Source organism: Saccopteryx leptura, chromosome 5 (assembly GCF_036850995.1).
Source record: "Saccopteryx leptura isolate mSacLep1 chromosome 5, mSacLep1_pri_phased_curated, whole genome shotgun sequence".
NCBI classification, from domain to species: domain Eukaryota; kingdom Metazoa; phylum Chordata; class Mammalia; order Chiroptera; family Emballonuridae; genus Saccopteryx; species Saccopteryx leptura.
The window spans coordinates 160,491,712-160,507,625 of record NC_089507.1 but is presented as its reverse complement, the minus strand read 5'-3'; the positions used below and the strand labels follow the sequence as shown (position 1 = coordinate 160,507,625).

The 15,914-nt window shown below is 39.0% G+C and overlaps 1 protein-coding gene across 2 annotated transcripts in view; it reads left to right on the top strand.

Moving 5' to 3' along the window:
- Positions 1–15,914, top strand: part of SV2C (synaptic vesicle glycoprotein 2C) — a 261,877-nt gene that overhangs the window by 118,131 nt on the left and 127,832 nt on the right. For both annotated transcript variants that reach the window (XM_066386345.1, XM_066386344.1), the window contains one exon: positions 2,229–2,409. In XM_066386345.1, the coding sequence (XP_066242442.1) occupies positions 2,249–2,409 (161 nt within the window). In that variant the 5' untranslated portion in view covers positions 2,229–2,248. The remainder of the gene's footprint in view (positions 1–2,228; positions 2,410–15,914) is intronic.

The window sequence follows — 15,914 nt, the reverse complement described above, 5'->3', positions numbered from 1 at the left end:
ATATAGAATTTTATATGTTGTTAAAATTACATAGGTTTAAGAGTGTGGAAAGTATTTAAGAGCATATGAAGTGTTTATAAGAGTGTGGAAAAGGTTTATAAAAGTGTGGGGAGGGTTTATAAAATCTTAAAATATATATAAATAATAAAATAAATATAAGGTTGCTACTTCACAAATTTTCACCTATTGTGGGGGAGGGCGGGTTCTGGAACCTAATCCCACGGTAGACGAGGGACCACTGCAGTCCCTTAATTGAGAAGGATGTTCTATGTATGATCAGCCCTGTAGGACAGAGAATAATATGCCATCCCCACCCAGGCAAAGCTGACCAGCCACCTCTTTGCAGTACCCCAGTCTTATTCTAAAATTGCTTCAACATTGGCCATTCACTGTAGCTGTCTGTACTAGGCCATCTGCAAAGCAGCATCCACACGTCATTGATGTGATGCCAAATCTTCTCTTCCTGGGTCTCGTTTTGATCCATTAACTGGGTGTTAAGCAAACAAATCAAGGTGAGTGTTTAAGTAGGCTATTTCCCAAACAAATCTAAAGCAATAAATCAGCCAGTGCAATGTTTTTAGTTTAATACTAAGATGCCGCTGAATAGCTTGAATGTGCCTTTGAAAATGGGCTATTCAAATGGTGTTTTCATGAAGTGAGGGAAAAAGCAGAAATAAATTAAAAGTATAGTAGCAGCTTTTCTAACACCACATTCAGATATAACAAACTTTCATTATTAATGATGCTATTTCCCTTAGATACGGCACACCCTTTTGGAAACCTGCCTGAAGTAACATTTGCCACACCTAATGCTATTTGATCCTGAGAAAGATTCTGGCCATCATTTACAGGGGCCTGGTTTTTGAGAAACAAGTGAATTAGAAAATTCAAGTGTATACTTACAATGACTCAAGAGGAATAGCCATCTAGCTCTTGATTTTACATTTGTTTCCCTTATGGAAGCAAAGCCAACCATGATAAGTTTCTAATTCCCAAACTATTAACAGCTATTTCCTGTTTCTTTAGGCTCCTTAAACTCCAACTCTAAGAGAAAGCATTCTGTTATGAATGGAGTTTGAGGCTATTTTTAGTTTAATTCTTGTAACCTCTAAACTCATCTTCCCTAGCTTTCTTTCCTTCCCAAGAAGGGCCAGGGCTTTCAGAAGGGAATAGAAAAAACCCATAGAATCTTCTTTTTTCAATTGAATTTATTGGGGTGATGTTGGTTAATAAAATTATGTAGGTTTCAGATGTACTATTCCATAATACATCATCTGTAGAGTGCACCACGCCTTCACCGCCCCAAGCCAAGTCTCCTTCCATCACCATCATCACTATTTATTTCCCCTTTACCCTCTTCTACCTCCCCCACCCCCCTTTCCTTCCCATAATCAATCCTCACACTGTTGTCTGTATATATGAGCGTTTTTCCCTTTACTTAATCCCTTCACCTTTTTCACCTAGCTTCCAACCCTTTTGCTCTCTGACAGCTGTCAGTCTGTTCTCTGTATCTATGAGTCTGTTTCTATTTTGTTTGTTAGTTGATTTTGTTCATTAGGTTCCACATATAAGTAAAGTTACATGGTACTTGTCTTTCTCTGACTGGCTTATTTCACTTAGCATGATAGTGTCCAGGTTCATCTATGCTGTCACGAAAAATAAGACTTCTTTCTTTTTTGTAGCTGAGTAGTATTTCAGAACCCATAGAATCTTCTAAAGGGTTCCTAATGGTCTGACCTTGGCCCATGTCATGTGCTACAAGCAGAGACTGAAAGCAGGCTGGGGAATCCACTTTGACCTGGGGTCCCGTCACTCAGTCCCTCATCTTGGTCTTGTCATCGTGACAAATTAGGCATTCATACCAAAGGTGACATGACCATGAGTCAAACTTCAGGATTGTTCTGTATGGAGACTCCTTATGCCTGCCCATTCTGTACCCATCTGCACAAGGCTAGTGGGAATGTGACTGCCATTGCCATTGTCAGAGCAGCCAAGGGTAGCCCATGAAGCTTACTTTTCACCTTGAAAGCTGATTTGTGTGTCCTAAAGGAAATATTTTTATGAACTATAGAAATGATTCCTGAAAGTATAGTCTTAAGGATATATTTTTAAAGGAAACTTTTCCCATGCAAAATGCTGGAATGTACTTTGTCTCTTGTTCATTTGCTGTTACCTGTGTCATTTACTCCCAATCTCTGACGTGTTCCTTTGTCTTCTATGTGTTTCAGGCAGCATAGTCTACCTCGGCATGATGGTGGGGGCGTTCTTCTGGGGAGGACTGGCAGACAAGGTGGGAAGGAAGCAGTCTCTTCTGATTTGCATGTCTGTCAACGGAATTTTTGCCTTTCTTTCGTCATTTGTCCAAGGTTATGGCTTCTTTCTCTTCTGTCGCTTACTTTCTGGATTCGGGTAAGGTTTTCTCCTTCATATTTTATAATAATGTGTTTCTTCTTCATAATTGTGCATATTATCCACTCTAGAGGAACTCATTACCAAGAAATTATCCCTTAACACATCTCCTTTCCTTTCTCCGTGTCAGCCTTAGGTTCTGTAATGCTGGTTCTTAGAAATATAATTATCAGCCTTTCAATCTTGAAGAGAAGGGAGCACATGTCTGTGTACTCGTGGCTGATCCTTTCAGTGTTTTAATTCCAGGAAATGGGTACTGTTTTCAATGGAAAGCTGTTTCTATGGCAGAGCACATTCAGAGATCTACTTTTCTTCTAAAAATTTAATTTAAGCAAGAAATAACACTGGTCCTACATTATGAAATAATTAAAGACCTGAACCATTCAGATATTCTCTTAAATCCAGGATGAGAGTGTCTCCAGTAAATGTTATTTTATTGATCTATATTAACAGCATATTTAACTATGTAGAAATCTTGCTTCCTGAGATGAAATTGTTCTTTCTGTAAGTTCCTGACTTCTGTTGGATTAATGGAAGGTATACTGTTAGCCGAGAGTGATGGCATATCTAGCCAATGGTATAGTCATTTTCTTTAAATAGTTTGAAGCACTTACTACACTAAGACAACCCACAGCTTGAGAAAACCTTGTAGCTCAATTAGGAGAGTCCAGGAAACTCTGCTTTGATAATAAAAAAATGGTAAAAATAGAAAATTTCTTATTTGTGTTTCAAAACTTTATTTTCATTAGAGACATTCTTTCTGAGGTGTCTGGCATAAGATGATTCTATAGGAACCATATAAAATAAAAGTAATTAAATTAAGAAAGGGAGAGAGACAGTGCTAGGTTATGAATTTAAGAAGCATTTCAGTTGTGGTTGATGATAGAGGAACCCACACAGCAAAACACAGTTTTTCCAAAAGAGAAATTAGAATATTACCATGTTTTTAAAATTATATAAGTTGTACTTTAAAGTCAGAGCTAAGAATAATAGGAATAAAGCATCAATGAGAAAGACTGGATAAGTGGGTTCCTTCAAGAGTGCCAAGATTTCCCCGTGCAGACTAATGGGTCACTTTAATAATTTATTCAAGATAATTTAAATTTTTATATCATTTTCTGCCACAGTATTTGTGTACCCATTGAGACTGGTGTATTATTCACAAGTTTTTCTGATGTTCTTTTTTGATTTTATAGCCCCTCATATGCTATATTCTGCACACAATGGCCACTTTGCAAATCTGAGACTAAACTACACACATTTCAGGACATTTCTGCAGAGTGAATGCATTCCAGTAAACCTAGTGTGTTGGAAAGTTTGAGAAAATGTAAAAATATTTTTCCTTTGGGAAAAAAATTATTAAAATCAGTAATTTGCTGTGTAATGATGGAGGAAGGGGGCTTATCCTCCGTCCAGGGGCCCTTTGCTGCTGAGAACTCAGTTTGACATCAGCTTTCACACACTGCTGACTTGGGGAAGTAACTTAGCTCATGAATTCAAGGGCTGTAGCATCCCTAATTCTGAGTGAATTGAGATATCCAAGGGGGAACAGGTGTTATTTGAGGCTACTTGTTAAAGGACATTCTCAGGGTCCTTAGGATAAGACATTCTTGCCCCCAGGAAAGGCCAAGGTTTCCTTCTGCTTTCTGTTACTTATGTAATACTGTTAGCCTGCCAAGGAAAGGCTAACAGCCTAAGTTCTGAACTTTCCAGTGCTTTTCATTTGCAGTATTATCCAGAAAATTTCAGCCATATCCTCAAACTCAAAAGTACCCAACTGTAGTCAAATTGTTAAACAACTTTAATTGCCGTTCTGGATTGTAATATGGTCAACCCAGTTGACTGCAGAGAAAAGAGCCATTATGGTGGCTGCAAAATACTAAAAACTAATGGTTGTTCAGAAGCTAATTCAAGGTCAGTACAGAAGCAGAGACTGCCTGGGTATATTCATGACATCATCTTCCCTGGAGCAGGTAAATTGTTCTTCAGCTAGCAGCTTAGGGCTGCTGACCTCCAAATAACATAATTTCCCTGGCAAAGCACAGACTGTGCATTGCTAACTCAGCTAGGCTCTCTGAATTGTGACACTAAAGGGAACACACTGTGCCTTTGCAAAGTTGGCACAGGACCAGAAGTCAAGAAATCCAAGTCCATCTACTCCTGCCCTTTACTGTGAGATTTTGGGAAAGTCACTCAGGATCTCTGGTCTGATTGTCTTTTGAAAAGGGAGATAATAATACTTTATCTTGAAGTGTGAGTATCAAGTGAGATAATGCATTAAAAGTACATGGTAGAAGAGGAACTGTAGGATAATGTTTAAGAACACTCCCCCATGGTTTGGCACTTCCTGTCTCTCTTTGTTCTTCACCATTCCTTCAGCTCAGCTGCCTGTACACATTGCCTCAGCATGACAACAGAGAAAGAGGAATAGAGAGTCCTCCTTCTGGCTTTGAAATCTTAAGTCTTGCACATGAAAGAAACAGAAGGAATGCACCATAGGCAAAAGACTTGGGAGAACCAGGGCTTTTTCCCTGGTAAGATGGACCCTCTCTTCTCCCCAGAATAGATGGAGATTCCCTAGGCTGGGAGTAGAGCTGCGAAGAGCCACATGAACTTACTCACCTGGCCCAGGTAACCAAACATCCAGAGTTTTGTGAGATCCAGTTGAGGGGACCTAATAAATGAAGTTAAAGAAAATGAAGAAAATTATTCTTCTTCAGGCGAGTTTATGGGCTCTGTTACCTACATGTAACATGTGAACTGCCACCTTGATGACAGAGGGGTTTTTTTTACAAGTTTTTAAAATTTAAGTATAGTTGGGTTTCAATATTATATTGATTGTATGTATTTGCTTCTGATATACAATATAGTGATATATAATGATTTGACATTTTTATACCTTACAATGTGACCACCCCACTAATTCTAGTAATCATATGTTGCCATGCAAATTTATCATATTATTGACTATATTCTCCTACTCCTTTTCACCCATCCCCCTAACTTCTTTCTTCTTGTTACTTTCCCTTTGGTCTCTATTTCTATGAGTCTGTTTTTGTTTTGTTTGTTCATTTGGGGTTTTTTTAGATTCCACATATAGTGAAACCATACAGTATTTGTCTTTCTCTGCTTTACTTATTTCGCTTAGCACAGTACATTCTAGATCACAAAAAAGACTTCATTCTTTTTTATTGCTTTGTAATATTCCATTGTGTATGTCTACCACATCGTCTTTATCTATTTTTTTTTTTTTTTGTATTTTTCTGAAGCTGGAAACAGGGAGGCAGTCAGACAGACTCCCACATGCGCCTGACCGGGATCCACCCGGCGTGCCCACCAGGGGGCGATGCTCTGCCTAGCTGGGACGTCGCTCTGTTGAGACCAGAGCCATTCTAGCGCCTGAGGCAGAGGCCACAGAGCCATCTCCAGTGCCCGGGCCATCTTTGCTCCAATGGAGCCTTGGCTGTGGGAGGGGAAGAAAAAGGCAGAGAGGAAGGAGAGGGGGAGGGGTGGAGAAGCAGATGGGCGCTTCTCCTGTGTGCCCTGGCCGGGAATCGAACCCGGGACTTCTGCACACCAGGCCGACGCTCTACCACTGAGCCAACCGGCCAGGGTGTCTTTATCTATTTATCTGTTGACAGACACCTACGTTTTTCTCAACTTCTCTAGAATTCTTCTGGACACCTTGTCTTGAATTGCTGGGTGGCCTCAGCCAAGTTTCTGTTTTCTCCAATTCCCCTCCAGTTCACCTAAAATAAACAAACAACAACAAAACAACAACACTGTAGCACCTGCTCTACCCTTGAAACAATGCTGGACCTTTTCACTGATATAGGTGAGCCCTGGCCCCAAGATGCTTTCAGCCCAGTTATAAAAGGAAGACAAATTAACAGCTCTCTCCTCCACCTGCTAAGAACTAGTCAGTTCCTGAACAGAGATAACAAGGGGCATGGGAGGACGGTGAAAACAATGATAAAACTGAATGAAAGACTACATTTCCACATAAAGGCTCTTATTTTTAAAAGCATATATTACTTAACCCCTTTCATTCCCATCACTTGTGAGCTCAGTACATAAGCAGCTGAAGTGTTGATGAATTTACTTTTTATTTAAACTTATCTTATTAAAAGTTAAACCAGTTAAGATTTTCATCCTGGAGACCTTAAATAAGAGATCTTGTTTTATCTACTTAGTTAAGCAGCTCCCTCCATTCATATCTGATTTGGTTTTTAAATTGAGGAAAACTAGATGACCAAGGCAATGAGGTTTTAGAATGTGGGAAATTTTTCTGTCATGGGCCTTTGGTGCTCAGAGCCTCCAATGCTCTATATATTTCCAGGAAAATGACTCTTGCCATCCTTTCTACTTTAAAGATTCTTCTCTCAGACCCCTCAGCACAACCTCAGAGAGGCTATCCTGAGACCAAACTCCTAGTCTCAACACAGAATGACACTGAAAGTTTTGTTTTGTCTTCTTGGTAGCACTTAACAATGCCTAAAAATACTCACTTTCTACTTGTTTTTTCCCTCCTCCACCAGCATGAAAATTCCAAGAGGGTAGGGATTCGCAAGATAAGTATTGTCGCAGACCAGCACGAAAAATGATTTTGCAAGTCTCGGGTGGGAACAGTGGAGGATTAGAAAATAAACACAGAAAGAAAAATGGATGGGATCAGGAGGTCTTATGGTGGCTGATGACCTACCAAAAATGCCTGCACTCCTAAAAGCTTTATTTTTATAGTGTAAAGCAAAGTCATTTGCAAATCAAAGAGAGCTCAAGTACAAAGTCACATTTCCAAGGCACACCAAGAATTCTCCCAAGTGCTGGAAACCCCTCACCATGTAAAACATCTTAAATTTACAAAACAAAGGGTAAAAAGAAACCTGCCTCCAGTCTCTTTGAGGGACATGGGAGATAGGACAAGTAGAAACAATTTACATCACAACAAACATTGAGGTGTGGGGAAGGGCATGCAAATTGCCTTTACCAACTTAAACAATCAGTCAGAGGTTGTGGAGAAGACCTTAGCCTTTAGAAATTTAATCAAGCAGGTGAGGTAGGGGGATGGGCAGCAAGGACCCTGTCAGTTTACTGCCAGTCCCCAACACCTCTTTATCCCCCACAAATCTAAATTTCAAAGACCCTGTCAGCTTGCAGTCTCCAATAAAGTATGTCTACTCTTTACTGCTTAACTGCCAGGCTGGCTGTGGTCACTGTAAGAGACAAAGTCAGAGCATCACCTGGAATCACCTGCCTGCACAGACCTATGTGGATGATGCTCCTAGAAGTAAAGTAAATACAAAGTTTACTGATTCTTACTCAATCTGTAAAAGCAGGAGAGTTCTTGGTTAAGTGAACAAAAGTTTAATTTGAATCATAAAAACAGAGAATCTTGCCCCTGAATCAATTCCCAGACTTGAGCCAGTTTACAGATAAGGACCCCTTGAATGAAGAAGAGACTGGGTCCTCTTGAGAAAGGATCGTCATACACTACTAAAACTTATACTGTTAATCTTTCTCCCAGCCTTCCCCAAGTAACCTATGGCCATGACCAGGATAACTGTGCATAAGGAAAAATAAAATTATCAGACTTTTCAGGACTTATTTATTAGGCACTAGCTCTAAACTGACACTAATTCCAGGAGACTTGAAATGTTACTGTGGTCCATTAGTCAGGGTAGGGACTTATGGAGGTCAGATAATCAATGGGATTTGAGCTTAAGTTTAGCTCAAAATGGGATCAATGTATCCTTGAATCCATCCTATGGTTATTTCCCAAGTCTCATTCTGTCATAACTGACAGAATCTTCACATTGGTACAGCACCTGTCTACTGGTTCCACACACCGGGAACCTCAGAGGATGAAGAGAACTTCTTAGTGCCAGTCCAAATCATCAGGCACTGGAACCAGGAATGACACAGTTAGGACTTAAGTTGAACTAGCAACTCTGTGAACCATGGGCATTCTAAATCCAAGGTGCCTTTGTGTTAATTTTATTGAAAATGCCATTGGTTTCCTTATCTTACTTCATTGTTGAAGTATCATTAGTAGTACTAGGTTATATTCCCGTTTCTGCACATAATGGAAAGTGGAAGGAGCTTTGAGGACTGAGCTTATAATTTCCTTGCCTCTAAATGTGCTTTCTACTTAATTCACTGCACCAAGTCATGAGTATATTTTCTTAGTAATATAAATATGCCCAGCTGCCATATTCTGTATGACTTTAAGTATGTATTCAGTGCCAAGAATAATTTTCCCACCAGGACAGCAGTGTTTTATGGGAATGAGGAATAGGGCATCATAGATTATTCAGCCATCTCTCACTTTTATAAGTGAACCTCACTCCAGGGAACAGATACTTCCCTCTTCACTTTTGCTACAGAAAACTAGAAAGATGGGAAATGGAATTGACACCACTGATTCATTTTCATTTGCCCAGGGTTAAATTATTTGTTTCCAGTCACTGTTAATTATGGGAATAACACCTTGGATGCTGGGCAATGTCAGACTTGGGAGCTGCTTACGGAGGGCCTGGCATTGCTATGCAGGAAGGTCAGGGGAAAATATAGAAGCAACAGAAATTAAGATAAAATTTCAATGTGACTGTCTGTCATAAGTGAATGGAAAGTCACTTCTCCCTCTCCTCACTGATACTTACTTCCTAGCTCTTTGCAATATCCATCCATTAGCTAGCTATATTAAGTTATATTAACCAGAATGTCTTTGTTTTGCAGAAATGATCACAATTAACTGGAGTTCTTCAGTGTTCTATGTATAGCATCTCATTTATTTCCACAACATTTTTTAAACAATTAAGAATGCAAAAATATTATGCCTTTTTTAAATTAGAAAATTGAGGCACATAGATTGACTTTCAAATAGACACCCCACTTCAGTATTCTGCATTTTAGTATAATTCTAAATGAAAAAGTTTCCTTCAAAGTAGTCTTTGTCTTAAGATATGTCCACTTTCTTATCATATTGGGAAAATAAATATCCATTTAAAATTTTCAAATCTTTAAAGTATGTTGTATCAAACACATATATAGTGTTTACACTGTGAGAGATGCTGTTAAGAACTTTATAAATATTGCCTCATTTAGTGCTTAGAGTGGTATCAGAGGAGGGACAGGACTGTGTCACACCAGCCTCCTGGTTCCACACTGCAACCCTTACTGTGCAAACAGTGGCAGTGGCGGAGGCCCCTCAGCAGAGTCTTCAGGCTGCTTTATCCTGTGAGAGGTGGGGGTGCCCGGACACTTGATCCCCTGCTGTGTTGGGATGAGAGGGAGGGCCCCAGAGGACCCCTGGTCTGCCATTTCTAGAGCCATGAAATTTCAAAGCCCTAATAACAAGCCCCTTCTATTAATGCAATGGCTCTGCCTGCATCATTACGACAGCAACACCTCAGCTGAACTCCACCCAAGAATCTTGCAGAGGCAAATCTTGTAGTGCAGTGCCTCCTACCAGAAAAAAAATAATTATCTCACTAGGGTTATTAACAATACCACTCACAAATGCCATCAAGGAAAAAGAAATCAAATATGGACATACAAGATAGAGACATAGCTCAGATAGATGGTGAAATATATCCAGGAAAAAATCTCAGTTACATGGAAACTTTGGAGCTTAATGACAGAGAATTCAGAATTAAAGTTCTAAGAATACTCAATAAGATACAAAAGAACACTAAAAGCTCAAAAAACAACTTAATGAACAAAAAAAGTACTTCACCAAGGAAATTGATACTATAAAAAAAGAACCAAACAGAGATGAAAAACTCAATACATGAACTGAACAATGAGGTAACAACCTTACCTAATAGACCAGGCCAGATTGAGGAGAGAATCAGTGACACTGAAGACAAGCAACTAGAGATACTACAGAGAGAAGAGAGACTCACGAATTTAAAAAAATGAGAAAGCCCTACAAGAATTGTCTGACTTCATCAGAAAAAGCAACATAAAAATAATGGGTATATTAGAAGAAGAAGAGAGGGAAAAGGGAATGAAGAACATATTGAAACAAATAATTGATGAGAACTTCCCAAGCCTGTGGAAAGAATTAGAGCATTGAATCCACAAAACAATGAGTTACCTAACCCCAACAGACCTACTCCAAGGCACATTGTAATGAAATTATCAAAAATCAATGGCAAAGAATCCTCAAGGCAGCTAGGGAGAACAAGAATATAACATATAAAGAAAGACCCCTTAGGCTACCATCAGATATCTCAGCAGAAATTCTACAAGCCAGAAGAGAGTGGACTCCAACATTTAAAGTACTGAAAGAGAGTAACTACCAGCCTAGAGCACTATATCCATCAAAGCTATCCTTCAAATATGAAAGAGAAATGAAAACATTTACAGACATACAGAAGCTGAAGTAATTTATCACCAGAAAACTCCCACTACAGGAAAGATTAAAGGGGGTTATCCAACCAGATACAAAGAACAAAACAAGACAAAATTACAAGTAAAAATTTCAACTAAACTACAATAATAACAAGGATAATCTGTGACAACAGTAACATGAAAGGGGAGTAGATAAAGATCAGCAGTAGCAAAGGAGGATGGAGTGCAGCAGCACTCATGAAATACTGAACTCTAATAGATATGATAATATTTCTTTTAACAACCTAATGGTAACTACCCCTGAAAATGCCACTAATGAAACACATAGCTTAAAAAAAGAAGAAACAGAAGATAGAAGTATGGAACACCACCAAACTAAAACAAACTACAGAAAAACATAAAAGAAGAACTAAACAAGACACAAAGCTATCAGAAAGCAGTATAGAAAATAGCAATAGGAAATCCTCAAGTGTCAATAATTATACTAAATGTAAATGGATTGAATTCACCAATAAAGAGGAACAGAGCAGCAGATTGGATTAAGAAACAAAACGCAACAGTATGGTGCCTTCAAGATACACATCTGAGCTACAAGGATAAAAATAAATTCAGAGTGAAATGTTGGAAAATGATTCTCCAAGTATATAATATCCAAATAAAAACAGATGTAGCCATACTCATATCTGAATGCTGACTACAAGAAAATAAAGGTAACCAGAGACAAAGATGGACATTTCATAATGATAAAGGGGACATTGCATCAAGAAAACATAACACTTTTTAATATATATGCACCAAACCAGAAAGCACCAAAATATATAAGACATCTACGAACTGATCTAAAAGTACAAACCAAAAAATATATAATCATACTTGGAGACCTAAATACACCATTGGTGGCTTTAGATTGTTCATCAAAATAGAAAATCAATAAAGAAATATTGTCCTTAAATTAAACACTAGAATAAATGGACATCATAGACATCTATAGGACATTTCATTCCAAAATGTTAGCTATACATTTTTCTCCAGTGTACATGAAATATTCTCAAGAATAGGCCATACATATACTGGGCCACAAAACTAACATCAACAAATTGAGAAAGATTGAAATTATACCAAGCATTATTTGACTATAAGGCTTTGAAACTAGAATTCAACTGCAAAAAAGAAGTAAACACACCCATAAAAATGTGGAAATTAAACAATATACTACTAAAAAATGAATGGGTCAAAGAAGAAATAAAAGGAGAGATCAAAAGATATATACAGAAATATAATCTAGGACAATACAATCTCTCTATACTGAATCATGAAGAAACAGAAAGCTAAGTAGACCTATAAGCCAGGAGGAAATATAAACAACTATCAAAAACCTCCCAAAAAATAAAAGACAGGGCCAGATGGCTATACTAGTGAATTCTAAAAAAAAAACAAAACAAACAAAAAAACATTCAAAGAAGGTTTGGTTCCTATCTTTCTCAAAGTCTTCAAAAAATCTGTAGAAGAAGCAATACTTCCAAACACATTTTATAAGGCCAACATAACCCTCATACCAAAACGTGGCAAGGACAACACAAAAAAAGAAACTACAAACCAATATCACTAATAAATACAAATGCTAAAATCCTAAACAAAATACTAGCAAATCAAATACAACAACACATTTAAAAAATAATTCGTCATGATCAGGTGGGATGTATTCCAGAAACATAAGAATGGTTCAATATACATAAAACAATTAATATAATACACAACATCAACAAAACAAAGAACAAAAACCATATGATCCTATCAATAGATGCAGAAAAGGCATTCGATAAAATACAACATCCTTTTATGTTTAAAACACCCAAAAAATGGGTATAGAAGGAAAATGCCTCAATACAATAAAGGCCATTTACAACAAATCACCAGCTAACATCATACTAAATGGTAAAAAACTGAAAACTTTTCCTCTAAAATTAGGAACAAGACAAGGTTGCCTACTCTCTCCATTCCTACTCAACATAGTATTGGAAGTTTTAGCCAGAGCAATCAGACAAGAGAAAGAAATAAAGGCATTCATATTGGGAAAGAAGAAGTAAAAGTTTCACTTTTTATAGATGATATGATCCTGAATATAGAAATCCCCAAAGACTACACAGAAAGACTATTAGAAACAATAAACAAATACAGTAAGGTCGCAGGATACAATATTAATCTACAGAAGTCTATTACTTTCGTATATGCCAACAATGAAACTTAGGGAAAAGAATTCAAAAAAATAATCCCTTTTACAGTTGCAACAACAGTAAAAATACCTAGGAAAAAAACATAATAAAGAATGTAAAGGAGCTATATACAGAAAACTACAAAGCATTGTTAAAGGAAATGAAAAAAGACACAATGAAATGGAAAAATATTCCTTGTTCATGGATAGGAAGAATAAATATAGTTAAAATGACCATATTACCTGAAGCAATATACAAATCTAATGCAATTATAATAAAAAATTCCAATGTCATTTTTTAAAGAAATGGAACAAAATATCATCAGATTTATATGGAACCATAAAAAACCCCGAATAACCAAAGTAATCCTAAGGGGAAAAAAAAGCCAGAGGCATTACAATACCTAACTTCAAGGTATACTACAGAGCCATGATAATCCAAACAGCATGATACTGGCAGAAAAATAGACACACAGACCAATGGAACAGAATAGAGAGCCCAGAAATAAAACCAAGTACATATGGTCAAATCATCTTTGATGAAGGAGCCAAAAACACGCAATAGAGAAAAGAAATCCTCTTCAATAAATGGCACTGGGAAAATTGGAAAGCCACATGCAAAAGAATAAAACTTGACTACAGTTTGTCTCCTTGCACAAAATTTAATTCAAAATGGATCAAAGACCTAAATATAAGATTTGAAACAATAAATTACACAGAAGAAAACATACTAAACTCATGGGCCTTGGCAGTAGAGAACATTTTATGAATTTGACCCCAAAGGCAAGGGAAGTAAGGGCAAAGATAAATGAATAGGACTACATCAAACTAAGAAGCTTCTGCACAGCAAAAGAAACTGACAACAAAACAGATAGCCAACTAAATGGGAGATAATATTTTCAAACAACAGCTCAGATAAGGGGCTAATATCCAAAATATATAAAGAACTCACAAAACTCAACAACAAACAAGCACACAATCCAATAAAAAAATGGAAAGAGGACATGAACAGACACTACTGCCAAGAATAAATACAAATGGCCAACAGATATATGAAAAAATGCTCGTCACTAGCTATTAGAGAAATGCAAATCAAAACTATGAGAAACATTTGGTTTTTGTCCCAGTTGTTTGGAGTAGGCACAGCTTGGCAGTGAAAAGGAATAGTCAAAAGGAGAAATGGTCCTGGCTTTCCTGTCTGTGCTGCAGCTGAATCCCTTGTTTTGAAGGAGGCACTTGTATGTATTTGGTTGTAGAAGCTCAAGATGTCCTAAAAGTTTCTGGCTAAGGGGGTGTCAAGATGGCGATGTAGTATATGGATGTTCCAACTTCACCCTCCCAGGACCAAAGTGGATTACAACTTAATTTTAAGAACAGTCATCTGGAAAAACCAACTTGGCCTAAACCAAGAGAAATTTATAACCAAAGAACACCAGAGAAGCTACAGTGAGACTGGTAGGAAAAGCAGAAACACGAAAAAGCTGCCCAGGTCCCGAGAGCAAACGGCGGCCCAGAGGGACTTGCGTTGTGGTGGGGTTTTACTGGAAAAGAGAGGGTCCTGGGTCCCAGGACCAAAGCCCCAACCTGCAGCCCCAGAGCCTAAAAGAGGTGTACGAATAGTGTTTAGCTACAAAACAAGTCAGCATACTGTTTGCAAGAGAGAAACAGATTTCTCAGACCCAGGATTCATCTTAAAGGGACTGCGCAGAAAACCTCTTTCACAACCACTCACCCAGGGCGCTGGGGGATGGGGAGAGCTGAGAGGACCAGAGTAACTGGAAGAGAGTGTAATCTAGGAGGCATAGAGAGAAACACTTTGAGGGACAGCCACCATAACGCCTGGGCTGAGTCACTACCCAAATCTAAAGTGAATTTTTTTTTCCTGGAACCAGCAATACCGGCAAAGGAAAGCAGGTCACCAGCCAAACAGAAGCTCTCCTGCTATGCTCAGAGCAGAGTTGCTTAGAAGCAGAAAGCCCATCAGGGAGACAGTATTGGGTGCTGAGGTCTAAGCTACAATGCCACCCTCATGCTGCTGAGTGCTGCCCAAAGGGTAGGTGGCAGCAGGACACGGGAGAGTGGTCCCATCCACAGAGGCCAGAAGCTGGAAGCCAGCCATGGCTGCAGTCGAAGCACTTGAATGCAGTCCCGCCCGTGGGGGCAGGGTGGAAGCCAGGGAATCTGCCCAGGCTCAACAAAGGAGGCCACAGGGGGGTGAGTCAGATGCCAGGGAAGTGGCCAGGCTTGTGACTCAGGCGCGAGAAAGCAGTCCTGCCCCCAGGGGCCAGGCAAAAGCCAGGGTGCCAGCCAAAGCTTGCAGGACAGATGTGTGAATCGGTCTGGCCCATGGCAATGGGGTGGAAGCTGAGGCCGGCCAAGGCTTGCAGAACGGGCACGCATGCACAGTCCCAACCGCGGAAAGAAAGCAAAAGCTTGAGTGACTGCAGTGGTGGGCTGGCACCAGCAACACCCATGCAGAGCATGGGAGGCAGCAGCAGCGGTGAGGATGGGGCTGTGGACAAAACACACCTTGGGAACACAGAGGCCACACTCATTGGACTCCTGTGGCCACACCCTTCTGAGGTCTGAAAAGAAAAAAATATATAAAATAAAATAAAAATGAAGGTTGGATAGAATGACACGTGAGGCAAAGGATCAAGCCACATCCAATACCTTACCTAACCCCTTATTTATAGTACTGAGCCCAACAAGTAGCCACCAATAAGAGGCTGCAGAAAGCAGATCTCATGAGAACCTGAACATTTAAATGAACATCCACCAGGACAGAAGTAGATAAAAGCCAGCCTAAGTAGATATTAACATCAGTACCTAGGTTCAGCAGGGGAAGCCACAGGATCTGGATCACCTTTTGATCCAAAAAGATAGATAAGGGCCAGTCATAGACCAGCGACCCCCCACTGGTCTGCGCCAGGCTTCA